Source organism: Fundulus heteroclitus, chromosome 12 (assembly GCF_011125445.2).
Source record: "Fundulus heteroclitus isolate FHET01 chromosome 12, MU-UCD_Fhet_4.1, whole genome shotgun sequence".
NCBI classification, from domain to species: Eukaryota; Metazoa; Chordata; class Actinopteri; order Cyprinodontiformes; family Fundulidae; genus Fundulus; species Fundulus heteroclitus.
The window spans coordinates 46652632-46679551 of NC_046372.1; the positions used below are offsets into that span (position 1 = coordinate 46652632).

Consider the following 26920-nt stretch of genomic DNA (forward strand, 5'->3'; position numbering starts at 1 on the left):
AGTGTTTGATGCTGTACTCTGCACCTATACAACAATAAACATTGCAATTTTTTTTCAGGTCAGAAATGTATTTTTCTTTTAAATACCATAGCATTCAGTGTAATACTATTGAACTAAGATAGTCCAATAGTATTACTTTTCAGCCTATTGACAATCCAAACGTTAATAAAACCCCTAAAAATAAGCATGCTTGCTAAGTTCTTAGCATGTCCAAAAATAGACTGAGAAATGAATTGTATATTGTTATGATACCACACTTATCAGTGATGCACCAATCAATCTATTGATCAGCTTTGACATTATAGGTAGGTCAAATATTGATGACTGGGTTTTTGTTCCACTAGATAAATATATCAAAACATGTTTTTTACTGTTAAAACTCATCTGCAAACATTTTTTAAAGGACCTTGTTCTGAGCTTAGTAAAATCAAAAAAATGTTAGTTACAAAGGATCTGTTGCATAATTTAGGGTATTTCCTCAATTTTCTTTTGGATTAAAGAATGATATATTTATTATGGGCAATGTTTTATACATTAAATCGTTGAGTTAAAACCACTTTTACATAAATGAGTTTGTATGTATATCAACTCGGAGCGACAAATTTGGAATCACCCAAATCAGAATCAGGAAGTCAGATGTTGTCTTACACACGAACAGGATCTTATGCCATGCCACAACATCTTGGAACATTTTAATTCAGTTTGGAATTTTTAAAATGTTACCATATTTGTGATAAAGAGGGTTTTCTAGCAAACGCCAAAGTGGTCTGGCAAAACAAGTGTATTCCTGAGGCCATTGGGCTGTACCGAGACAAGCTAGCCCTGTTTACTATCACGAAAAAAATCAATCAATCTCTGGGGTTGATCCATGTCAGGATAACTGGCCACAGGATTCCCATGAGCTGCCGCCAATCTCAGAAGCGGAGTTTGTTTTCTAGCTTGTCAATTAAGTTTTTATACCAGTAAAGAATTGAGAAATGTTTTTTCTTTAAGGGCTCATGGATAAAGCAACTTTGGGATGGGTCCAGGATCTGATTTTTATTTTTATCTTAAAAGGATAACTTGTCATTTCAGAGATACGTAAAGGACATACCTTCCGCTGACAGTGCTCCTCATCCGCTCCGCTGTCTGCTGGACAAATTTGTTTAAAATTATTTTAAGCTTGTCATCAACTCTGCATTTATGTTGGAAATATTTAGGGGCTTATATTTAGTTTATTTTTGAAGCAGGGAATTTTCATGAAAGATTTGCTTTACTTTCACTTTGTCTGGTACCCTCAGCAGGCTAGGCTAGCACCAGCAGCATGCTAAAACCTCTGTGTAAAACAGCATAACAAGCGTCGATTCAAACTTATCAGTCTGAAAATGCCTTGAACACGTGTCGGTATATGGCGTTCGAAGTAAGGTTTGGTCGTCTCATAGCTGCTTTCCACGGTCTATTCACCGTCTCTTTGTTAGCTCAGAGATCCAAGCTTCTTGCCTCTGATTAAAACAGAAAAATTTCAATTCGTCGTTTTTTCCCCCCCAAGAGATCGTGTGAGCAGGTGTGACAGTTAATGACACAATATATTCATTTGCATTATGTTTTTTACTTTAAAAAACAAAAGAACAGAAAGTGTTGTGGGGGAAGGTTTCCAGATACCCAGGTATCCCATAATGCAGTGTGGTTGTTGCATCACCCATGCCCCACAGGCATGCCTCAACCCTAGTACCTGTGCACAAGAATACATAAATGCCTGAGGAGCTGTCTTATTTTATATCGATGCATGGCCCGCGGGTCTGCTCCTGACCAGATGAAAGTATTGGATGTTGAGCTGATAATTTATTTCTGGACATCGTTTTTGTATAGATTTAAAATGAAGATTGTGTTTATTTGGACTGCAGCAATGTACTGAGGTTGTTAACACAGTATATATAAAGCGTATTTTGTGTATTAGGAATACGAACAAAGGAAAGGAGTCAATACTAAATTGAACACGTCAGGCTAATAACCTGCTGTAAACTGTTTTAAGGTCTTCACTAGGGGGTGGACAATAATCCAATATCAATATATATCCCAATATCAATATATATCGCAATATAAATTTGTTCAGTAATGGTGATATGAACATTTCCGATATTTCAATATACATTACAGTCTATGATTACAACACTTCTCACTGACTGACGTTCTAGGTTTTCTGTAGTTATGTGTTTTATTTTTTAAAGCAAATATCTCTAAAATGTTGGAGTTTTATAAGCATGGCAAAATAATTGTCATAAGTTTGTTCAGGCATCTATTGTGAGCTCTGTTGGCAGTCTTTCTGAGCCTTTTATTATGTTTATATCAATATCGTAATCACATTGTAATCATCAACCTAAATTAAGAAATATATAGTGATATAAGTTTTGCTTCACATAATCCTATTGAAAAATATAGCAAATTTCTCTTTATTGTTGTCAGTTCTTCATGTTACAGCACATTTTCATGTAGAACACTATATATGAGGGAGTGTATAACGGATCTGGTTTCTGACTTGTAGGGCTTGCTTTTCAATGGTCTTAACCTCCTTTCTGTAAGAGGTTAATCACAGAAATAGTTAAATTCCAATCCCAGGATGGGCTCTCTGTGTGACATCCCATTGTCTCTGTACAGTAGAACTCCCCCTGCAACCTTAAATTAAACCTTAAACCATTTAAATGGTAATCTGTTCTGGGCTTTAGAAAACCTCTAGTCCCCTTGCATTATCTGGGAGAGTCTTTATGTGATATTCCCCACAAACCTTCAATCCACCCCCTCCACATCCTTCTAATTAGCTTTAGTACATGAACCCTTCAGCCTGCTATGAAAACCTCTTTTCTCTGACAGGCTTAGCTCTGAATTCAGTCCCTTGCCTGTGTTGGACTGCCCTTCTAAATAATACACATCCTTGGAAAGAAAGGCTTAATGGTGCTCATTTCAATATTAAAGATAATGCCCTTTTGACGTGTTTATTGTTAAAACACTGTGCCCTTTGCTTCGGAGGGGTAGGGGGTGGGAGTGGCAGGGTCAAACCTTTTACAACAGACAAAATGTCAGGAATCCCAAGAAGCAAACAGCAGCATTTCTCTCCTTGTGTGTGTTGGATTCTCAACTGTTTCTTCCACACACAAAAGGTCCAGAAGTCAAATTCCTTACCATGATGGCAGTTGCTAAAAATGCCATGTTTACAATTTAAACAAGAGCAGCAGTAAAGACTAAAAAACCTGTATCCTTGACTTTGAAAGCTACAGTTTCAGTATATGTTACAGGTATATTCGTGAATGGGGAAAATGTTCTTTATAAAAAAAAAAAGAGTTAAGATTCAGAAAAAAGAATCTTTTGACTTGTTGTACATAGATGTAAATAGGTGTTAAAACCTTGTCCAGAAAGTTTTAAATAGGCGTGAGCCACTAAAAGATCCTTTCATGAGAAATAGTTAAGGTTCATGTTTACAGGATTAATGCTTAAAAATGTTAAACAAGATCACATTTCTTTAATATGAAGCTCAAACATCAAATAATTTAACACTGATTATTGCAGGTATAATAATATCTATAACTTATTTATTTAGTTTATTATAGATAAACTTGAGCAAGAATCTAAAATAATGGATGAAAATATTTGCAGTTCTTGCTCTGCACAATATTTTCCCCTTTTGTTCTGCTCTTTATAGAGTAAAGCTTACTTCTTACACCATGGGGACTGGGAATTTTGTTCTTGTCTTCGGGGTAGCAAGGACTATTAAAAATGTTAGTTTTGGCCCTAACGATTTATACTTCACAAAAAGCTCAGCTCCAAACTCCTAGAAAGGAGCTTGTTGGAGTATCGAGAACAAATTTCTCGCTTCTCATGGAGTATGTTGCAGCCTTAACACTGGGAGTATAATAAGCTCATACAAGTTAGTTGGGCTGTGTGCTCAGGTAGCCTTGCTATACCTTGATACTGGTAACTGGAACACTGATGAAAAGAGAAGTAAGTTAGTGGTTAGGTAATGTTTACGCCATTAATTAGTAAAGTAACTAATCAGTAATTTTGTTTTAAACCATCGAACCCTGTGTTTCTCATCTTTTCAATATAGGATTGTGCAAGTTAAAAATGATTTAAAAATGTTTAATTCAGTTATTTAGGCTTAGTATTACCATTAAGTATCTCCAGTAAGAAAAAGTCAAACGTGAACTCTGACAGTGTGGTGGCATATGAAGAGCAAGGTGTTTTTCAAAAGAGCCGGGATCGTGTACATGTATACGTGCATTTATGAAGCTAGGCGTCTTTGACAGCTTAAAATATGCACCAAAACTTAATTCTTGGCTTCGTCAGAGTAGGAGGTAGATGGGTGGGATTAAAGAGAGATTTGCAGCAGCTGCTTTTCTCTGCACTCCTTAAAGTTTTACAGCACTTCTCTGATTATTAAAGTAGCTTTACTGGTGGATTTTAAGCAGGATCTGTCTCTCTTTGATCCTCTTCCACTCTTCCCTGCTTCATTCTGTACATGTGTGCAACTATTTAGAAATATAGAATAGAAACAGGAATATCCTTTATTGTTCCACTGTGGGGAAATTGAGGTGTAGCAGTGGTAAAGTGAAAGGCAAATGGAACATGCACACAAAGGTAAAAAAAAAAATCTAAAGCAAACAAACAAACAAAAAAAAAGAATAAGAAAAATTAAGGGCAAATTTACAGCATAAGAAAAATATTACATAACCAACATCTTCCTGCATGTGTGGGAGACACAGTCCAACAGAGATGTTATTTCTGCCATAGTCATTGTATCTACCACCTGCACTGTGCTGAGGGGGCCTCATTATAACAACTAGCAGGGCATCTCTTTGATGATGAAATACCCACTATCATTCACAAACAGCCAGACTACTGCTCTCTTCCAACTATCTCCTTGGTAGGAAACACCTACCAAGAAACACCCTAACCCTCAACCAAGAGGCATTTGTGTTTATTAGGGATGCAAACAAATAATCCACTTACAATTGTCAATTAATGGTTAATTAGATTAAAGTTTGTTCAGTCTGATAAACTGATAACATCCGCTTAGACCTTTAAGTGTTGTAGTATGGCGCCATCCAGCAAAGGGTGCTGTCAGTCATTCTAAAGGGAGCCACACCACTGTACTGCAGTAAGAGAAAAAAGTAATGGTGGACGCAATATGAAGTGGTCCAAGCGGAGTCCGGTGTGAGTTTACTTTTGCACTGTTTAATGAGGATGTTAAACTTTTCTTTATGCCGTTCTGTTTTTAAATATAAACACCCAACACACTCCTTAAGTCAGCTAAATAGATCCCATTCAGCCGGGCTGCATGGCGGTGCAGAATCAACTTCTCAACCAAAACTCACTAATGTGCTTAGGAGGTAAGAATGTGATGGCAGAAAAGCAGAGTGCATTAAGGAAAAAAAATGTAAAATGACAGCATAAGACATGATGCTAAAAGCAGGGTTGTAATGGTGAGAGCTTTCGTGGAGATTATTGGTTTGTCATATATTTTTATTTTCTTCAACTTATTTGTTCCTATTCAGTAACCTAATAGAACCCTGTTTTGTTCTATTTGATGAATATGTCCAAGTTTAATAATGTGTGAGAAAAACCACAATTTTTGTTTATTCAGTCAGTATTTAATGCAGGTGGCATTGTTAAAATATAATGATGTGCGTATGTTGAAATTCAGAATCAGAAATACTTTAATAATCCCAGAGGGAAATTGTTGTTCAGCATATTGTAAACAAATTAGTCCCCCCCCCCCCCCCATGTTATGGAAAGACACACTTGATACAAGAGAAAACTAGGGTTTATAAGAAAATGTCTGCTTATCGATTAATCGTTAGACAAAAATAATTAAAAACACTAAAAAAAACCTCTATAAAATAATTTCAAGTATTAAATAATATTTTTACCTGAATACAAACTACATTTGTTTTTTTTTTTTATATGATCAATTTTAACCAACAAATAGAAGTGGCACACATGAGCAGAATAACTGAGAGGCTGTGTGAATCAATAACGGGGAGGGATCTACACTATATTGCCAAAAGTATTCGCTCACCTGTCTTGACTGACATATGAGTTTAAGTGACATCTCATTCCTAATCCATTGGGGTTAAATATGATGTTGGTCCACCTTTTGCAGCTAGAACAGCTTCAACTCTTGTGGGAAGGCTGTCCTTAAGGCTCTGGGTGTTCATGGGAATGTTTGAGCATTCTTCCAGAAGCGCATTTGTTAGGTCACATACTGATGTTGGACGAGAAGGCCTGGCTCTCAGTCTGCGCTCTAATTCACCCCAAATGTGTTCTATTGGGTTGAGGTCAGGACTCTGATCAGGCCAGTCATGTTTATCCACACCAGACTCTGCCATCCATGTCTTCATGGATCTTGCTTTGGGCTCTGATGCAATCATGTTGGAAGAGGAAGGACTCAGCTCCAAACTGTTCCCACAAAGTTGGAGTTATCTAGAATCTCTTGGTATGCTGAAGCATTCAGAGTTAGTTTCACTGAAACTAAGGGGCCAAGCCCAGCTCCTGAAGAACAACCCCACACCAAAATCCCCCCTCCACCAAACTTTACATTTGGCACAATGCAGTCAGACTAGTACCATTCTGCTGGCAACTGTCAAACCCAGACTTGTCCACCAGATTTCCAGATGAAGTGCGATTCGTCACTCCAGAGAACGCGTCTCCACCGCTTTAGAGTCCAGAGGCGGTGTGCTTTACACCACTACATCCAACGCTTTACCCTTAGTGATGTATGGCTTGGATGCAGCTGCTCGACCATGGAAACCCATTCCATGAAGCTCTCTGCACACTGTTCTTGAGTTAGTTTGGAGGTGTGTAGTGATTGACCTTGCAGAAAGTTGGCAACCTCTTCACACGAATTCTGCAAAGATGAACGGGCCAAAATTCTTCCACATTGATGTAAAAGACATACTGGTTGCCACTTGATGGTCTTTGTTGCCGTCAAAGTCGGCACAACAATTTATTAGGTCTAGAGGGACTCTTACATCAAGCATGACGATGTTGCTATAGATGGCTTTTTGAAAATTTAATTTAGTTTTTACTTAGGTCTTCTTGGTGTGATGATTTAAAACATTTAACTTTGATTATATACCAAAACTTTAAGAGGGCAGGGGGCACACCTGGATGTTTTAGATATTTGATGGAATAGTTTGGCATGTACTGATTACCTGGGAAAATGTTCTACACCTGAGCGAGTCTGTGTTGCATAGAGTCAGGTGTATTCCTAGAAGCGGGTGCATTTATCCAAAACTGCTGTTGTTGGAAGAGAAAGACAAGACTTGTAAATGAGTGCGCTGTGTCATTTTTGTCCATCAGGACTGCTGAATAAAACATGTCTAAGACATCTCAGTTCTCCTTCCTGGTTTCCTGTTACATCACAGCTTTCACATGACCACGGTTACAGCTGAATTACTTCACCTAATCCCGAACAGCCCCCACTATCTCAATTAAAAAGTTTGCCCTTCAGTAATACCTTTCTGTGTTTTGGTTACTGATTGAAATAGCACAAGTACTGTTTGTTGGTCTAATGGTTTGAAATATCCCTCCTCTCCCCCATGTGCAGATGATGCATCTGACCAGCGTACTTGCCTTATTTGTGGAGATCGCGCCACAGGCCTGCACTATGGCATCATTTCCTGCGAAGGCTGCAAAGGCTTCTTCAAGCGCAGCATCTGCAACAAGCGGGTGTACCGCTGCAGCCGGGACAAGAACTGCGAGATGTCCCGCAAGCAGCGCAACCGCTGCCAGTATTGCCGTCTGCTCAAGTGTCTGCAGATGGGGATGAACCGCAAAGGTAAAGTACGGCCACATTACACCAGCATTATTTCAGGACAGAAAATGTCATATCAGTCCAAGGGAAAATTCCAAGGGAAATTAATCATCATTATCTGTAATACGTGTTTTTACATAAATATGAGCATAAGCATATTAAAAAGCATTCGTACAATTAGACTAACCCCATGCTGGGTTCCTGGCTATGGAAAACCAAACAGGTTCTATGGCATGTTTTTGTGGAACTAGCTAGTGCCAGCTCCCACTGGAAGATATTGGAAGATATCTTCCAGTGGGATTAAATAGATATAATTTATTTAATATTGGTCCCAGTGGACCAATATTAAATAAATTCAAAGCTAAAAAAAAAAAAGCCTTCTACTATCTTGTCACATTTCTCACCTACTTAAACATTATTGCCCCACATGCCCCTAGCCTACAGCTGCAGTCAGTCCCTAGGCCTTGTATGGTCCCGTGCTGCCCTCTAGTGGTGGAACTGTTTTTACTAACCATACCCAGAGGCTTCCAGAATGATTGTCCATTTAGTAAATATTTGTTCTGTTTACTGAGATCTAAGTTTAAGGCATGTAGGAAATCTACTCCTAGAACTCACCAGTCCTCTCTGCGAGGAGGAAACCATGTTGGGCTCATAATGGAAACAGGGGGGGCAGCAGAGAGAAATCCCATTTCAGCCACTGCCACTTGGTAGCGCTCTTATACTTGTGATGTAAACAGATGTGGATTCTCATCTTTCTTTTTGTCACACAGCAATCAGGGAGGATGGCATGCCGGGAGGGAGGAACAAAAGCATCGGGCCTGTGCAGGTAAATCAGTTGAAACCTTAGTTTGTGCAACTTGCTCTAACCTTATTCAAACGCAGAACCACTTTCTGTGTGCAGTTCAATTCAGCCCCGTCCTCAGAGACGGATCACATAAAGGGAGTGCCTTTAAAGACTGAGACATTCACCAAATAACAGCTTATAAGGGTTTGAGTGCTGCACTGCTACTCATTTCAGTGCAGGGATGCTCGTGGAGTCATGAGAATGAGCCCTGACCTTGTTATATCACCAATCATGCAGCGGCTGATTATTCCTATTCAGCTGCAGCTTCATTATTGAGGAGAGCGAGAAGAGCTGAGCGGTCAGGAAAATGTGCGACATGAGGATAAGTGGCGCTGAGGCACTATTCAGCGAAGCGTTGTGGTCGATTCATTCCTGCTCAATTCACCAAGTCAAAACACACACACACACACACACACACACACACACACACACACACACAAGCGCCCACCTCCATTAAAACATCTCCCTTTTATTTCGGCGCCGTGCCGGAAGGAGGGCCTTTCTGTCATTAATACGGAATAAATGGCCTGTTTTGGTTGATGTGCTGAATTGATGGAAGGGAAAGTGAATTGACCCTGGTCTTGGCTGGGAGACCCCACATTTTCCAGCATGGTAAAGGCCTTTCATCATGGCTTTTGTTTGCGTTTTTGGCTGCGCTGACCTCCAAGGATTCTATTAATTCAGGTGTGTGTGCCACTCAGTGGAGCACTGTCACACACACACACACACACACGCACACACACCTCTTCTTTTCCTCTTGTTCCCTGCTTCATTGTGTGATTTTGTCCTTGCTCCTCGCCACTTGAGTAAAAAGCAGCACGCTGCCAGTCAGTGCTATTCAATTAAACTGAGAAACACACGGATTTTCATTGAACCTTCTGTGAGCGTGTTTATACGGTTGTTCCAGATCACAGAGGAGGAGATAGAGCGAATTATGACGGGGCAGGAGTTCAAGGAGGACGCCCCGGAGCACACCTGGGGCAACAACGGTGACAGCGACCACAGCTCCCCCAGCAACGGAGCCTCGGAGGGCAACCAGCCGTCGCCCGCCTCCACTTTGTCGTCCAAGTGAGTCGCTCATCTCGCCCACTCAGCGGAGCAGTGCCAGCACTTGCCCCCATCTTTGAGATAATGAGCCGGCCCTGACAGCCCAACACTTCATTCCCATCTCACCCACAACTTAGTTAAGGCATTCCTAAGGCAGCCGAAGAATGCCTGAGTATTCGCCTCCTCGCTCAGGCTGGGCGATGATGGCAAACTCTGAGAACTCGCAGCACTATCTGCTTTTTCTTGCCACGGAGTCGAGCAGATTGTCTGCACTCATCAAGGACAAATATTGTCTAGGCACCGGCATGACGACATTTATTTAAGTCTCGTTCTGTGTCAACATTCGGTTTATCTCAGTATTCTCATTGTCTGATAGCTGTTCAGAGCGATAGTTGTTTTATCAAACCCAATCTCAGCAGAAATGAACAGCAGTCCCAGGCAGTCCGGGCCTCAGTATGCAAAAAATGCACAAGTTTGTCTGCAGGCTTGTGAAAGAAATGCTAAGATTTTAATGAAAAAAATGAACCACTATGCTACCGGAGATAAAGATATAAGGTTAAGAAGCTCCATATGAGCAGTGAGGAGGTCTGTTTTCACTGGAACTGGCTGGGAACGTATCCCCTCATTCTCATGAGGACACGTCCATGAATTGCTTCCTGACCTGACCGACGCTCCTCTCGTTAACCTCTGCCTGTTTTGTTCCTCCAGCCGATCCGTGGAGATGAATGGCTACACGGCAGCCCTCAGGGACCAGTACATCAACACCTCCATGTCCACACACTACCAGCTCCTGCCTCACCTTTTCAGCTATGCAGCTCAGTCAGGCCTGCTGACCCCACAGCCCCGCAGCCTGTACCCACAATCCCATCCTCTGGTGCTGCAGCTGGTGGCTGCTGAGGACCTGTCCCCCCTCACCACCCCTATGCTCATAGAAGACGGGTGAGTCGATGAGGGCACACCACACAACGCTCACTGGGCTGTAAAAAGTTACAGCTCTCTTCTGTTTTGCCTTTTGTGTCACGCTCAAACGTTGTAGATCATCCGGCAAATTGAATATCAGACAGATATAACCAGAGTAAATACAAAAAGGAGTTTTCAAAAGATTTCTTTTAAGGGAAAAAGCCGCCAAACCAGCTTGGCCCTATGTGGAAAAGTAATTGGCTGCCTTGTTTAATAATGAATGACTCTGATTAAACACATTTTTAGAGAGCTGAGTAAATTTTCACTTAAACATTCACTCCTGTTTACTGCCAGACCTTCAGAGTCAATACATCACTTAAATATAAGCTGACTATATGAAGCAGGCTGAAAGATCTGAAAAAGCCCGTCACGGTCCAGTCTAAGAACATTCATGAACAGATGAGAAACACTGAAATCCGTCAGTCTGCATAGGGATGCAGTCGTTTCTAAGGCTTTGGGACTGCAGAGAAGTTCACACATCCCTGTCTACCCAGAATTACTGTAGGAGCATATCAGGCCTCATCCAGGAGGTCCCACCAGAGCCCAGAACAGGGTCTGAAGCTCTTCACTTTCCTCACTTAGTCAGACTTCATGATTCAACAATAAGAAAATGAGAGACTGAGCAAAATGGCCTCCATAGGAGCGCTCCAAGGAAAAAAACCACTGCTGACCAAAAATAACATAAAAGCCTGCCCCCTTTTCACCTAAAAGTCTTCCTGATGATCTAGAGTTCACAGAGAAGATTCTGTGGCTGTAGTATTACAGCTGGTGTAACAGTAACCCAGCGATTTGATAAGGAACATCATGCAGTCAGACATGGTGGGGTGTGATGGTCTAAGGCGGCTTGGCTTCTTCAGGACAGGAATAAGTTTCTGTATACTGAGTGGCCTAGTCAAAGTGTGGACTTAAATCCAGCTGAGATGTGACCTGACCTCCAACAGGCCATCCAAGCTCAGAACCCCTGCAGTGAAAACCGTTGTGCAAAGAAGACTCATTTCCTGGTGTCGCCATCAAGCGCTCGACGGCTGATGTTCCTGGAACGGGTGGCGGCTTGAAAGCCTTTTACTTTTCCACAAAGGACCACCTTGTTTGAACATTTTCTTCGTGAATGAATTCACTATTTGAAATTTTATTTGGGTGATTTTTGTCTGATATATAAAAAAAAAAGACAATATAAATAGTGAGCCTTTTTGGAAGGTAAAAGTGTAACAAAGGAAAAACACTGGATGTCTCTCAGGGGGTAAATATAATTTACAGCACCGTACGGCAACGGCAGGAAGACTTTATTGTCTCCCCCTTTATGTCTCGCAGGTACAAGGTAACACAAGTGGAGCTGTTTGCCCTGCTGTGTCGCCTGGCAGATGAGCTGCTCTTCCGACAGATCTCCTGGATCAAGAAGCTGCCGTTCTTCTGCGAGCTCTCCATAGAGGACTACACCTGTCTGCTCAGCTCCACCTGGCAGGAGCTGATCCTGCTCTCCTGCCTCACCATCTACAGCGCCCAGATCTTTGGAGACCTGGCCGACGTCACCGCCAAGTACACCCCGTCTGATGACGAGCTGCAGGGGTGAGTGGACACCAACGCAAGGAGGAGAGAGGTTTCCCATCAGTGACCGTTACTCGTTTGGTTTTACATGGCTTCATTTATAGCATTTGAAACGAGAAGGCCAGCGTAGCATGCCCGGCCAGCCTAAACCAGAACGGAAGATCTGCAGCAACGCCGCTGAAATGACTTAATTGGTTATGTGCAGTGTCAAGATGGCATTATGAGCGATCACTTCTGACCCTCTTAAATCTCAGCAGAACGCCGCTGTTTTGTTCCAGCCTGAGTTCTGTCTGAAACCCGGCTGCCAGCTGCAGCAGTCAGCTGTTTTTGTTTGCATATGTTGTGTGAAACCAGAACACCGCGTCCAAGCAGCAGCGAGGCAAGGTTAGCCGCCAGCTAGCCCAGTGCTTATCAGCCCGCAGACCACATATTGTGTTAAAAAAGAGCAGAACAACACGCTTCCTATCTATTCCTGAACACTGTGAGACTGTTTTTAATATTTTCCAGCTTTGGAAAATTGCAGCTAAAAGTAAAACTGGGTAAACATCCAGTTTACCAGTGTTTTCCTCATATTAGCAGATTCATTTCTGGAAGCGTTCTTTCTTTATATACAATATGGGGAAACTAAATAACTTTATGGGGATACTTTACATGCTAAGGAAACATTTAATCAACTGGTTTTTACTACACATCCATATTTGGCCTAAGCTTTTTCAAGAAATTTGTGTGCAGTAAGTCTACAGTGAAACCCAAATTCTGAAGTCATCCTGGCAGATTTATGTTTAAACTAATATTTTATTTTAATCAACATGTTGTTAAGACTGGAAGTAACATCAACATTTTAGAGTAGTCCAGCCAGAGTCCCAACCTGAATGTGAAGGAGAATGTGTGGGCAGTGCTGAAGATGAGGGTGATGGCACAGCGGCCTTCCAGCCCCAAAGATAAAGCCTTTTAATCCCAGTAGAAACACGCAAACCGCTGCTCAGCATTTACAGCAAGGCTCTGACTGCTGGAAGGCCAGTAGAGAGTTTCCCAGTGATTATTAAGAAAGTTTATATATAGATATATTTTCTTTTTGAGAGTTGTATTATTTCCTGTCAAAAAACCACTGGCTGATTAGAAATCATCCTCAATCCACATGTGTCAGCAGTATTAGTAATTTTGGTTTTAACTGTAGTAGGTGAGCTTATCTGGACTGAACCTCTGTTCTAAATGGGAACATAGTTTTACAAAAGCATTCTGTTTTTCTGTTAATTTGTTGTGACAGTTTAAGGAAACTGTAGTCTTATTGTAAGGAGATATTAAAGGTTTGTCCTGAGACAGAAAAGGACCCAGCAAAATGACTAAAAGAAACAAAGGGTTTATGTAGGGACCCCAGAACATCCCCTGAGAGAGACAGAAAGTCAAAAAGGCCTTTGCACTTATACGTATGTTATACTTAAATAATTTATTGATAGGGGTGTGTAAAAATGAAACGGTCCCCATCTGCTTGCAAAGTGATTCAAATACATTTAATACAAAAAATACATTTTATACAAAAAAACAACAAAACATTTCAGGTTATAAAGAGCTTTTAAATGCAGTGCTGAATTGCAATAGAAATGTTTTATCAAACTAATGTGATGCTTTGCATTTAAATAATCACCATAAATTGCTTTTTTTTTTAAACCAAATTGCAACATTTGACACAATAAGCAATTTTTTAATTCCAATAAAACGTGTTAGTGACTGACTCAATAAATACACGTATAAATTGTATTATGATGATGAACAGTGACCACCTTGATTTAGTGGAAACTGGAATCTCGTGGCTTTTATGTAGCGGTTCATCCAATCATAAAGACCCAGCAGATTTATGCTTCTCACTTTTAAATCCAGGAACTATGTTGGAGAAAACCTACCTCTGTTTGTTAGAGAACAGGGCTTCTGTCATTTTCAACCTCTCTGTGTCACTCGTGACAGTCACTGCATTTTTAGTGGAAATTGGATTTTTGCATCCGCTACGTGCATTTACATGTTGTTTGCTGCAAACGGCCAAATAAATCCTGTTTTATAAAACCAAGCGCATGCACACTAGCACACAATTTCCCTTTATCGATCACTGCTGCACCTGAATGTGTGCGTACCAGGTTCCTCTTCATGTTTTCCTTTCTACGCGCCCAGATTCAACCAAAAGCGGTCAATGCAAAGCACCTCATGTTAATGTGCATTTCAATCAACAGATGGTTTGTTTTTTTTTCATGGTGAAATGGCAATCAGCAAGAAAAAGCAAACAAACCGTGAAAAAAAAAAACTCCCAGAGAGGAGTTAATTAAATGTGTAAATCAGAGGTCAAAGCTCATACGCTATGTTGTCCACATTAAAAGAACGTCTGATGAAAGCCGAGCTGTGCTCCGTGTTGAAATTCCTCAGGCTGTACGTTGAGAATCCGGGGCGCTCTACAAGGTCTTCCAGCAGCGGCAGTGCACCCAGGTGTATCTCACTGTTGACTGCAATTAGAGTTCCTCATACCTTGTCACAATGTGTGTGTTAATCTGTGGAACACGTCACCCTGGTGATCATCGGGGAGAGGGAGGTGACGGTAGAGCGGAATTTGATCTCTGAATTAAGTTGGCTTATAGGCCTTTTTTTAGTCATTTGAAACGTCGTTATATAGTTATGTGTCACCAGAGCAAGCATGAAAAACACTGCGCATTAGAATGCTTTTGATACAGTCAATCGATGATTAAAGTCTGATAAAGGGGTAAAATTAAACGTCTGAGAGGAATCATCATGCAGTGTGGCTGCAGTTCACCACTTCACCATCTGCGTCGGCAGTTTGCCCCGTCTCCAAAACGAGCGTACACATGGGTCAGAGTTGCCATGACGGCCACACATTTCCCCGTCAAGTTATTATTTTTTTCTTTTTCCATAGATCACAACCTTTTGCGCGAGAAGTGATGTGTGCATGTTTTAGGGCCCATTTTGTGCGCACGCAAGCTTTATAAATGTGGCCCCACATTATGATGGTAGCCTGTACCATCATTCATTTTATAATAATCCATGTGGGCATGGGACTGTTGTTCTGAGTATGACAGAAAGGCCTTTAATAGACCATAGCATGTGTTGAGGGGATTAGAGAAATGGCTGATGAAGAAGTAAACGTCATTTCCAACGACCTATCATTGTGGGACTCTTGAGGGCGCTGTTTCACTGACTCTTCCAGAACAAATGTAGCGGGAAATGGCATGACACCTGTCTGCCATATAAGTACTCCAAACACATGTCTTCCTTTTTTACGTTAGCAGTAGTGTTTTCTTTCTTGAGTCTGATGTGCTTCAGTTCCTCATGGTCCTCCATCAACAGATGTTCCTCCTTTGGATAGAACCATGGTCCACACAACTCATCCATTGCGGCCTCAGTGAATCTGTGATTGACCCCATGGTCTGAAAAAAGCTGCAGATGCGCATTTACCAAAATTACTTAAACCTGGCTTGACATAGTTGCACCTCCTGAGCCTGGATTGGCCTTGGAACAGATCAATCCAGGAAGCTCTGATCACACTAGGTCTTTTAAAAAAGTTATTATAGATGTGACCACAGTCCTTAACGGTGTTTAAGTTCAACAATGGTTTTGTTAAGCATTACCTTGTGTTTTGGTTTTTATACACTCACTTCCTTATTTTGACATAGCGTTCATTAAACAATACCATTTAATATGCCTTTTGTCCATTTGAGGCATTATTTAGTGTTTTTAAAATGCTGTTGGCGGAGGAGGCTGGCGCTTTCAGATGATGCTGTTGAGATTATGGTGCTTTGTTTTGTAACATCTACATGAAAGTCAGGGAGATGTCTGTATTATCTCACCCATTACTAGAATCAGTGCCTCCTACTGCTCTCTTGTTCCACTAGCCCGCACTCCGCATTGAGTGTTCAATATAGGCTGCTGGAGCTACACCACTTTTAATATTTCACTAAGAAGGAGGGAGATATCAGGAGGTCCACGTTCCGCATAGCAGCAAAGGCGAGACGTTCCACTCTGTGAGCCCAGTATCTCTGAGAGGACTGGAGATTTCCCTCCATCACAGCAGGGACATTATTTTTCTTGGTGGAGGGCCAGTGAAATAATCTGTGAACAGGAGGACTCCTCAGGCCAGAGCTGTGACTAGCACCGTCTGGCATGAGAAAAACACAGCAGGTAGAAAAGGATGGGGGGGGGGGGGGCTCCTCTGTAAATCATGCTTGAATTATCTGACTTTATGACATACGATCCCCTTATATATGGCGGTGCTCCACCGCTCTAGACAATTTGCCTTTGAGTTTGGGCCTTTTAGGAGTGGGGGTTGATTTACAGCAGCAATGCCTGTTTGTCAGAGAGATTAGAAGTTTAAGAGCCAAAGAGACGGGGAGGTGATGATGAGGACAATTAAACTTCATGAATGTTTCTATTTCCTTCAAAAATCTGTGGGAGCACAAGATGTTTTAAGCTCTTTGAGTAGATTTGACATAATCCTCCCTTCTGCCTCGTTTACTGAACCAAGAGCGCTCAAAACTGATTTCCCTTCTTATTGTTTCTACAGATTCTATTCAGAAAAAATGTAGACTTCCGTTTTGTTTTGTACCTTCATCTAATATTGACAAATGTGTGTGTCTGATCCACCAGCTTCAGTGAAGATGGGATGGAAGTGATGGAGAGGTTGATATATTTGTTTCGCAAGTTCCACCAGTTGAAGATCAGCAACGAGGAGTACGCCTGTATGAAGGCCATCAACTTCCTCAACCAAGGTAATGAAGAAAAGCTCTCCCCTGTCCAGACCGCTTTGCTGGACGCCACACCACTCTGATGATGTTGTCTTCATGCAGATATCAGAGGACTGTCCAACACCTCCCAGCTCGAGCAGCTGAACAAGCGCTACTGGTACGTCTGCCAGGACTACACCGAGTACAAGTACCCGCACCAGCCCAAACGCTTTCCTGAGATCATGATGTGTCTGCCCGAGATCCGCTGCATCGCAGGTGAGGCCCGTGGGAGTTTACAATGCCAGCGGGGATTCAAGATGTATATCCTGGTGTCAGGGTTCTTGGAGGATTGGTTTTCCTAAAGTTTACACATCCGCATCAAGGCAGCTCTGTAGAACACTGCAAGTAGTTCAACAATTGATTAAAAAAATGCCTTTTGGTTTCATTTTGAATTTAATTAATTAATTGCTCCATAAAACTGTTTTTTATTGATAGGTGTTAAATGTGTCTGATGTAAAATCCTAAACTGAAGCCTTGTCCCGTATATCCAACCAAATAAAGGGTTTAATAAGGTTCCATAAAGATGCCCACATCCTTTCCCAGCCGTGTTTTGTAGCCACTGAAGCGTTTTGGAGAGCAGGGCTGCAACAACGAATCTATAAAATCGATAAAACTCGACAATTAAAAGCGTCGGCGACGAATTTCATCATCGATTCATTGTGTCGCACGATTAATGCATCACTCTCCATGTTGCTGAGCCGATGCTGGCTGGCTGCAGCGAGCCGGAGGCGGTGTTTTCAAATACTGCTTTTTTTGTACTAAAGGCAAACAGGCTTAAATCGGAGGCAACTGGACTTTCGTTCTGTCTATTTCTGAAGACGTTTCAACACCTATTCAGGAGTCTTTGTCAATTCTGGTGGCTCACACTCGAGCAACCTGAAGGACATGGAGGCCCATCCTCTTAGGAGCATTCTGGGTCAGATGCAAATGAATGACCCACAGTCACTGTGCTGGGTCATTAGAAACTATTCCTTAGTGTGAGCGGAGAACACGGTCACCTGAATCATGACGAGACTGCTGATGTAATCTCTTTGGAATGTGATGGAGGACTGAGCTGTTTACACAAGGGAGTTGGTAGACCCCCCCGTTTAGTGATGGCTTTTCTCTTTTGACAAGATGGCTTCTTTCACCCCTTTTTCAAACCATCTGTTCTCCTGTCCAAAATCTCGACATCATAGCCATCAAAAGAGTGCCCTTTGTTCTTGAGGTGCAGGTGGGCTGCTGAATCTCGCACCGAGCTGCTGGCTCTCCTGCTGTTGGCTGTTGTGATGACCCGGATAACTGAGAATTTGCACAGGCATTTTTTGTTAGTAAGTTCTACAAATTAAGACACAGAAAAAAGTTTGTTAGCTGGTTAATGACAGGGGCTTGTTTACATGCGCAACACTCCCTGGTCGGATTAAAATGTGTTTAAAAGGTTTAAAAGGAAAGAAAGTATTCTGAAATGCACAGCTTTATGGGCTCCTAATGAAATAATCCGATCATGACGTGTGTTTACTTGCACCAAGCCTTATTCAACTTTTAAGTTTTAATTTGCTGACAAGGTAATGTATGGGAGGGAGGAGCAGGTTTCCAAACTAACTTTTTAAGAGTCTTTATTGTTGTTATGTAACCATAAGGAATTTTGGTTAGAAACTGAATGATAAGAGGCACACTCTAATTAAAAACACTTACAGAAAAAGCAGACATAAGCATCCCTAAAGGACACTCTCAAAATTTTTTAAACTCTCAGAACAAATAAAAAGTATTAAATGTCTAACACTCGTTTTCACTCTTTTCTTTTCACATGGCAAAAATTTTAAAAACTTATAGAATAAACAACCTTGGAAGAAAAATATGCACAAAGACAAATGTAGCATCATGGAGTATTTTCATAAAACGCAGCTTGTGGTGAAACAGTCACAAAATGGGCTGGTGGTTTATTTATTTATTTAGGTCTACTAGCACAAGAGTGAGATTCAATCAAACCCTATTTGACACTGGTTTTACAGCTTCACTATTATTGTGTTAAATCACTGTTCATATAGACAACATAGACTATTAAATGATTGACTAACAACCTACTCAACATAAACTTCTTTATTTGAAGCAAAATTATTTATTACCCAATATTATTGTAACAGGACACCTAAGTAGCAACTTGTTTTCTGTGTACTTATTTGCCCTTTCAGTCCAAATGTTCAATTTCGGAAAAAAGAAATGAAAATAAATTTTTTCTGTCCGATTCATCAATTAATTGTAAAAAATAATCGATCATTAAAATATTGGTTAGTTGCAACCCTATTTCACAATCCTCTCCACTGTGCGGTCATCCCTATTGCTTGGACACTTCTTTGTTACCACATCTTTCCATCCCTTCACCTCTCTATCAATGTGCAGCCAGCCTGTTTAGCAATGACCTTTTGTATCTTGCCCTCCTTGTGCAAGGTGTCAGTGGTCCTCTATTGGACAACTGTCCATTCAGCAGTCTTCTCCATGATTGTGTCGCCTACAGAACTAGACTCAGAGACCATTTAAAGTTTGTTTTCTGTTAATCAGCTGATTAGAGTGTGGCACCAAAAAATTCCTCTGCACTCAATTGGATAGACCTACAACCAATAAGAGCAACGGAGTGTGTGACGTATGTTAAGCGACGCATAGTTGTCAGGGTTTCCCGCAGCCTCGACCCCCCCACCCCCAACCCCCCCCCCCCCCCCCCCCCCGTCCCAACTCACCGCCTCGCCTAGGCAAATTCCTGCGGGAAACACTGGTTGTTGTCAACGGAACTCAACTGTTAGCCTAGCATAAGAAGATGAGCGTTAACGATTTTTGCCGGTGTTGCAAAAAGAATGTAAGGATCCAAGGAGTCCTTCAACACACGAACCTGTCGATATCTTCTAGAACAGACCTAACAGCAGAATCTACACACCTCAACTCTCCAGCGGCAGCCATCTTTGTTGTAAACGAATTCAACCCAAGCGCGCTTTGGTGACGTGGTTGATTACGTTACTGTTGATCATCTGTCCATCATCGTATAAAGCCCGCCCTGACGATTTGATTGGCCCGCCAGATATTGGGATATTGGCTCATTACTATTGAGCAATGCCAGACCCAACTTCCCGACCTAAAACGTTGTGGGCGGGACTAAGTTCGGAATGGCACCCAGGCTAGGCCCGCTCAGGAGTTCCACTCATGAAAAGTTACCTGAAAGAAGCTGTACTTTTTTTTTTTTCAAAGGATAAATATAAGCTTAAAACATCAGAATACCGTGTTGTATTGAAACATGTTTATCCGTTTGGGCTGACTTGTGTTTGCTTTCCCTCACAGGGAAGCTGGTGAATGTCCCCCTGGAGCAGCTCCCGCTCCTGTTCAAAGCAGTCTTGCACTCCTGCAAATCCAGCCTGACCAGCTACAGGACCGGCCCGTCCCCCTGCGTGACTGGGTCCTCTGGAAACTAACCTATCCCGACCGCGCGAGCCTAGGGACCGGTCTCCCCTCCTGTGAATGTGACAAGCAGCTAGTTCTTTTTTTTCTTGTAATATTTTTCTTTATATATTTATTACACGACAGAGCTGAATGTATGCTGATTTACACTGTGCACATCTTCTGTACAAAACAAATGCTCAAAGATGCATTGGTCTTTGGAGTTTACAAGTGTATATCCAGTTTGCTCAATGTGTCGGCGTTGCCATTGTTAGACTAGACTTTAAAAGAGCTTATTTTATTCAGACAGGGCAGCAAGACACATTTGTGATTTGTGACTACCTCAGGAAGATGTTGTTGCTATTTTCAGGTACCTTTTCTTGCTTTGAAATGAAGAGTCGCCCGGTCTAAAATCAAACCTGTGGATGCTTTGACATCTCAATCAGAGACTGAATGTTACAATGAGCTGCAGAAATCGGAGTTTAAAAACGTCGGTGTTTAGTGGCACCGAAAATGCAAAACCCATTAGCAGAAATTTAGCTACTTTCTATGCATGGACTCTCAGATATCCCGTATATGGGAGGCAGTCCTGTCCATGTAACATTCCATGAGTTAAGTTGGCCGTTGTTGGATCTGTGGGATCACTGAAAAAGGAGCATACGGGTATTTTTTACAATCATAGACTAGGGATGTAAGGCTTTATTGCAGGGGAAGGGGAGGGTAACTAGGTTTGCTGTTTTTGTTTCTTTTGCTTTCTATTCTAGACCAAAGTATTATGCAATGCTTTCTTCAAGCACCCACTAATGGGTATGAGCTGTTAGCTCCACAAAGAAAAAGTATATGTAAAGGAGATTTTTCTTATCAATGAAGGATCAGGATAAGAAACTAATCAATATAACCAGAGGAGAGACTCTCAGCTGGACAGACATGTAGGTCACCTAAATTCCACCTTAATGCTGCTGATCAGACGCTTGGTTTGCTGCCACTCTTGTGGCTCTGGGCCTTGGTGGACTGTCCCCTCCAGCGTCAAAGGTTTCAACACTCTTAAACAATATCGCCCATGTGTGGAAAGCTTCTGAGTGTTCTCGCTTCCTCTCGCCAGCTGATGTCTTATGATCTTTTATTTGGGAACGACAACAACGTTCCATCTGTGAGGCTCAAATTGGCTTCATTCTCTTTTTGTTGTGATCAGAAACCTGAACCCATACAATCAGTCAAATCTGTGGGTCTCAATGCATCCGTTCGTTCAAACACTGCAGCAACATGTTCTTGTACCAGACGTTGGGAAGGACAGATTCTACAACTGATTCAATAAGCTACAAATGAGCAAATCAAAATTAGCCCTGCTACTGCAGCTATTGGGACTTTTTTGAATCTGAAGAGGCTGACCGTTCCACAGGGCTGGCTCAGAGTGAATTCAGTGTGATTGAGGCCCATGTCTTAAAGAACCGCGGCTTAATGATGGAATTTAGGTGATCTGTGTCTGGGTGACCCTCTGGGACAGATATGCACATTGTTTTAAAAAGAATAGCCATAGAAAATGGTCTTTATTTTTTAAATATGAGATGATCATTTCAAACCGCTTGAATATTCCTCGTGGACTCTTCGAGGTTTTAGCTGTTTCAGGATATTCAAACAATTAGAAGCGCAGGAAAAATACTGTTCTTGCAGCGACTGTTTTTTTTTTTTCTTTTTTTTTTTTTTTTTTTTTGCACACACCGATGAGGTTCAGAGACCTGGACGCTTGACCACGGCTGCTGCCCTCCCAGTGTGTTCCTCTCTGGCAGGTCCCTGCAGGCCTGGATTTAAACAGGGTAAAGTGAGTGTTATATGTTGCATTCAGGAGTTCCTCAGTGACCGTGCTGATGTACCTGTAGTGTTAGTAGACGTAGGTTTGGGGGCATTGTAGGTCCTCTTTTAGAAAATTGCTCCCCCCCCCCCTTTCCACATTAATTCACTCAAGGTCCCCACCCCAGGTCCCCTTTATTCAGGGAAAGTGGATGGAGTCTGAAGGTGAGGACTGCATGGGGGGATACTTGGTGATGGATGGCGATGAGGTGGAAAACACCATCGCCGCCTCTTTGTCACCAGTTTCCACCTTTCTCTAATGCCACCTGTCCTCTTTCAGCAGCTTCACACCGCCTCTTCCCCACTTTAAAGTTTGAAATGCATTTTCTTGTCCCTCTGTAGTTATTTTGAATGTTTTCAGGTTTTTTTTTTTCTATTGTTGTGCTTTCTTTTGTTTTCCCAGTTCTTGGCAGTGGGTCAAAGTGAACCCAGTCATATTCAGAAATTTCCGACAAAACTTGTTTCCTTCATCACCGTGGTTTATAACTCAGGCAGGAGCAGCTCTGGACTCTTTTTTTTTTTTATGTTCCAAATGTTTTGCTCTAAAAAATGTGAAGTTTCTTCCTTAATTTGACTTGAAATCTGAAATAATATTCTGGAAAATGTGAGCGGGGAACATGATCGAGAATTAGATATGTGGCTTTTTTTCCTAGTCAAAAACCTTGTTTTTATTTTCATTTAATATTTTTTAGTCGTGCTGATGGCCTTGCTGGCTCAGTTTATTTTAACTAACTCAATCCATTAAATTAGAGATGAATGGGTTTTATTTGTGCAGTTCAAATAATTTAACAAGCCTTTTGTTATGCAAAAACCCAGATTCCACATCATCCTCGTCTGCATCATTCCCCTCCTCAGTGTTGGTCTGCACAGAAGGCAGCTCTGTAACTCCTTTTGGATAAACCACAAAGATCTGAGCAATAGGATGTGGGTTTTAAAGGGAAATTCAAATGTGTCATCAGCAATCATTCTTGGGTGCACAGAAACTGCGTGAAATGTAAGCTGCCGATAAAAGGATGCCAGCTCAGGAACGCTGTGAACCCCTGGCAGAGCCGAGGTCCGACAGCAACAGAGGACCTTCTGCCGTTTGATGTAGCAGCGTGAGGCTGCAGCAGCCGCACCGCTGCCTCACCTCCTGCTCTCGCTGGACAAAGTCGTCTTTTTCTTTCCTGTATTTGTGATTTTAGTCTGCAGACAAGGGAGATATCATTTGCAATCTCTGTGCTGAAACTACCTCTTTAAGTTGTCAGGTTTTTTTTTCTTATTTATTGTGTTCAGTGCAACAATGTTCTGTGATGTATTGTTTTTTTTTTTTTTCATTTTTTTATTCACGCAGTGGTGCTCTCAGATTTCCGTCAAACTTTTTGAAAGTCCGTACACGCGTTTATTCTCATGCAACTTTCTACCTCAGACAGTGCTTTTGTCCTTTTGGCAGCTTTTTGTTGTGAAAACACTCGGCCTCTCTTGTCCATTAACTTTTGTTCTTGGTAAATTAGCATCATTTTTAGATTTCCACTCCTGCCCTCTTGTCAGGAACCCAGCACCAACATGACAGATCGTCAGTGACCGTGTCAGTCCACTGATGCACCAAGCATTGCCACTGCAGCTGAGCGCTGCTTTAGGTTTCTGCATTGACCTTATCAGAACGTTATCATGTGAATGGCCGTTGGCTGCGCACATTCTATTCTCCACATCATGATACGCCCAAGTGTTTGTTTGTGTGGGTTTATTTTTTAATCCCCATTGTGTTCCCTGATTATTGTTCCTTCAAGGTAACACGGAGCGCTATCATATCTGGCTCTGTCAATGCTGCCTGTGATCGATTATCAATTAAAGAATGGAGCCGTGGTCAAACTGACATCTCCTTGTGTTAACATGCGCTCACACTGAGGCGTGACCCTGGCGCTGCGGCACGTGAGCTCAGATACGCCATGAGCGGCGCTCTGATGATGCAGAAAGTGACGACACCCAGCAGCATGGGGCATGTTCTGCCTCCGGCGTCACATCCAGCGCTCCCGTTACCTTTTCCCTCCCTTTTTTTTTCTCCCTTCCACTTATCCACTCAGCAGATATCCTCAGTTTCAAAGCACTGGGAGGCCACAGATGACGTTCAAGTCATTTTAAAGTTTCAAGTTAGTCAGTATAGAGTCTGACCTTTTCCTGAAGCAGGGGAGTCCTGTAATCTGAGTAGTGACGTTAAATGAAAATTAAACCATGCCCGAATGTGTCGTAACACTGCCATAACCTTTGTACAGGAGCACAAGTTAAGAGGAGGATGCAGGAGTAAATGAAATGGTGACATATCTCAGGGATTAAATACATTTACATAATTGAATCAATTAACTGTTTTTTTCCTCCTCCTTCAGAAGTCTCTTGTCTGCTCTTGTTACTATAACTACCTGTGAAGAATGTGATCTATTATGTGTTTTAAGCATGTTTAGAATGTGTTAGGACTTGAAACCAAATAAATGTGAATGTTATGCAACTAAAAGAAGTTTGACTTTTTTTATTGCTAGTCACTGACCCTCTAGGTAAGATTCAAAGTATATGCCCTGTTTGCTTGTAATCTTGCTCAAGAAATTAGAGTATTATCAAAACGTGCAATTCAATTATTTAATTCATAAAGTTAAAAACTAAAGGTATATTAAACACATAGGGCCTGATCTTAAAAATTTCCAAATAAGGAGCTCTAATTTGTGTAGGCAAAAAAATAAAAGCTTTTGCATCTGATAAGTGGCCATGTTGTAGGTGATCTTCAAAGATTGTGTCCACAACGGATAAGACTTGAAAAACCACATTGGTCTGCCCCATTTATTGAGTAAATTGAGTGTGCTACTGGCAATTCTGGTTCTGGGAGCTGCTGTAAAAGGAGTTTTTAGAAAGGTTTCAATTTCTGAATGTGATGCCAGTCAGAAGCGGCCGTCACATCATCTCTCCAAACACCCAGGAAGCATGAAACAGTTTTTAATGAATTCTATTTAACTTTTTCGTTCATTATGTACAATATTAATTATAAACAAAAAAAAAAAAAAGGAAAAAAAAAAATTTCACCAGACATTCTGCGTTCTGCAAAAAACTTTCAAATACAACAGAAAACTTTTATTTGTACTTTTCTGAATTTTATAAGTATCTTAGCTGACAAATCAGATTTACATGGGCAATGAAAACACCCTTTTTATCAATATTCTACCGGCTCATGTATCAGTGATGGTGACCATGTAAAACGTGACAGCTCAGCAGAGCTTCTCCAGCCTCCATCAACTGAAAACCTCCTTCCAGTCATGGGAGGTCATAAATAACTATTTGAAAAAAATCTGTCCAGGGTGGATCCGCCTCTCGTCCATTGACCTCTGGAGTTAGGCAGCATGGTAACCATGGTCCGTGGTAGATTGTCGCGCTGCTGTCAGTGTTACAGTAGAATAAGAGGCAAACGCGCTGTCACATGCCTCCTTTATGGCTACAAGGACTGCAGACATTTTAAAATGTTTTACCTGGCTTTTAAATGTGCTAAAAAGATGCAGAAAACTGTCTGCAATCAATGTCAAGTTCAATGAATTGCTTTGATAGTATTTACATGAGCATATCCTCTCAAATTTGGTCATTAGCATGTGATTGGCATATGCATGAAGACGCTTGGTTTTCTGCTCATTTTACGCGTACAAATTGCTTTGCACCTGGAGAGACGATCAGCTTTGTACACCCTAATAAGTTTTACTACATGCACATATTTGGAAGATCAGGTCCGCAGATTCAGTACCAACTTTCTCAGAATATTAAAACATCCCATCAGACCAATAAAGTTTTTGTTTTTACAGAAATGTGGCCCAGCTCAAAAGTATGTTACTGTATGTGGTAGGGCTTCTCTTTGCATGAATTCCTGCATCAGCACAGCGTGGCATGGAGATCAGCCTGTGGTTCTGCTGAGGTGTCCGACAGCTGCCCTCAGGTCGTCTGAATTGTTGCTTCTGGTCTGTCTCATCTTCCTCCATAGACTCTCTGTGGGGTTCTGCTCACAGTTTTCCAGCCAATCAAGCACAATAACGACATGGTCACGGAACCAGCCTGTGTGGGTCGGTACCCAGTCCTGCTGAAAAATAAAATCAGCATCTCCATAAAGCTTGTCAGAATAAGGAGGCATGAGGTGCTCTGAAGTTTTCTGCCAGGTGGCTGTGTTGGCTGTGAACTTCAGAAAACCCAGTGGACCAGAACCAGCAGATGGCATGGCACCCCAAATCATCACTCTGGACTTAAAGCAACATGGAATCTCTGCCTCTCCACTCTTCCTCCAGACTCTGGGACCTTGATTTCCAAGTGGAAGATAACCTTTGCTTTTAACAGAAAAGAGGAGTCTGGACCCCTGAGTAATGGTCCAGCCTTCCTCCTCCTCAGGCCAGGTCACATTCTGACATCATCTCTGCTACAGGATTGACTTAACACCAGGAATGTGACAGTTGCAGTCCATGTCTTTGTGTGTGTGTTGACTCCTGAAGCTCTGACTCCATGTGCTGTACTCCATGTCTTATTTACCCCCCCCCCCCCCCATCTCATAAATTGGTGTTGCTTCACAATTCTCTCAAGGCTGCAGTTGTCCCTTTTGTTGTTGTTTTTTTAACCTTTTTCTAACATGCTTTTTCCTTCCACTTTACTTTCCATCAGTAATGTTGTAGCCTTCTGTTCCTTATCAACAATGTTTTGTGCGTTCCCTCCTAGAGA

The 26920-nt window shown here is 41.7% G+C and overlaps 1 protein-coding gene across 4 annotated transcripts in view; it reads left to right on the forward strand.

Moving 5' to 3' along the window:
* The window catches only part of LOC105915816 (nuclear receptor subfamily 6 group A member 1-A), a 149959-nt gene extending 127902 nt beyond the window's left edge, over positions 1-22057 (forward strand). For all 4 annotated transcript variants that reach the window (XM_012850047.3, XM_021309345.2, XM_021309347.2 and 1 more), the window contains 8 exons: positions 7580-7810; positions 8557-8612; positions 9538-9698; positions 10386-10616; positions 11949-12203; positions 16824-16945; positions 17024-17176; positions 20267-22057. In XM_012850047.3, the coding sequence (XP_012705501.1) occupies positions 7580-7810; positions 8557-8612; positions 9538-9698; positions 10386-10616; positions 11949-12203; positions 16824-16945; positions 17024-17176; positions 20267-20397 (1340 nt within the window). In that variant the 3' untranslated portion in view covers positions 20398-22057. The remainder of the gene's footprint in view (positions 1-7579; positions 7811-8556; positions 8613-9537; positions 9699-10385; positions 10617-11948; positions 12204-16823; positions 16946-17023; positions 17177-20266) is intronic.
* Positions 22058-26920: the final 4863 nt, after the last annotated feature.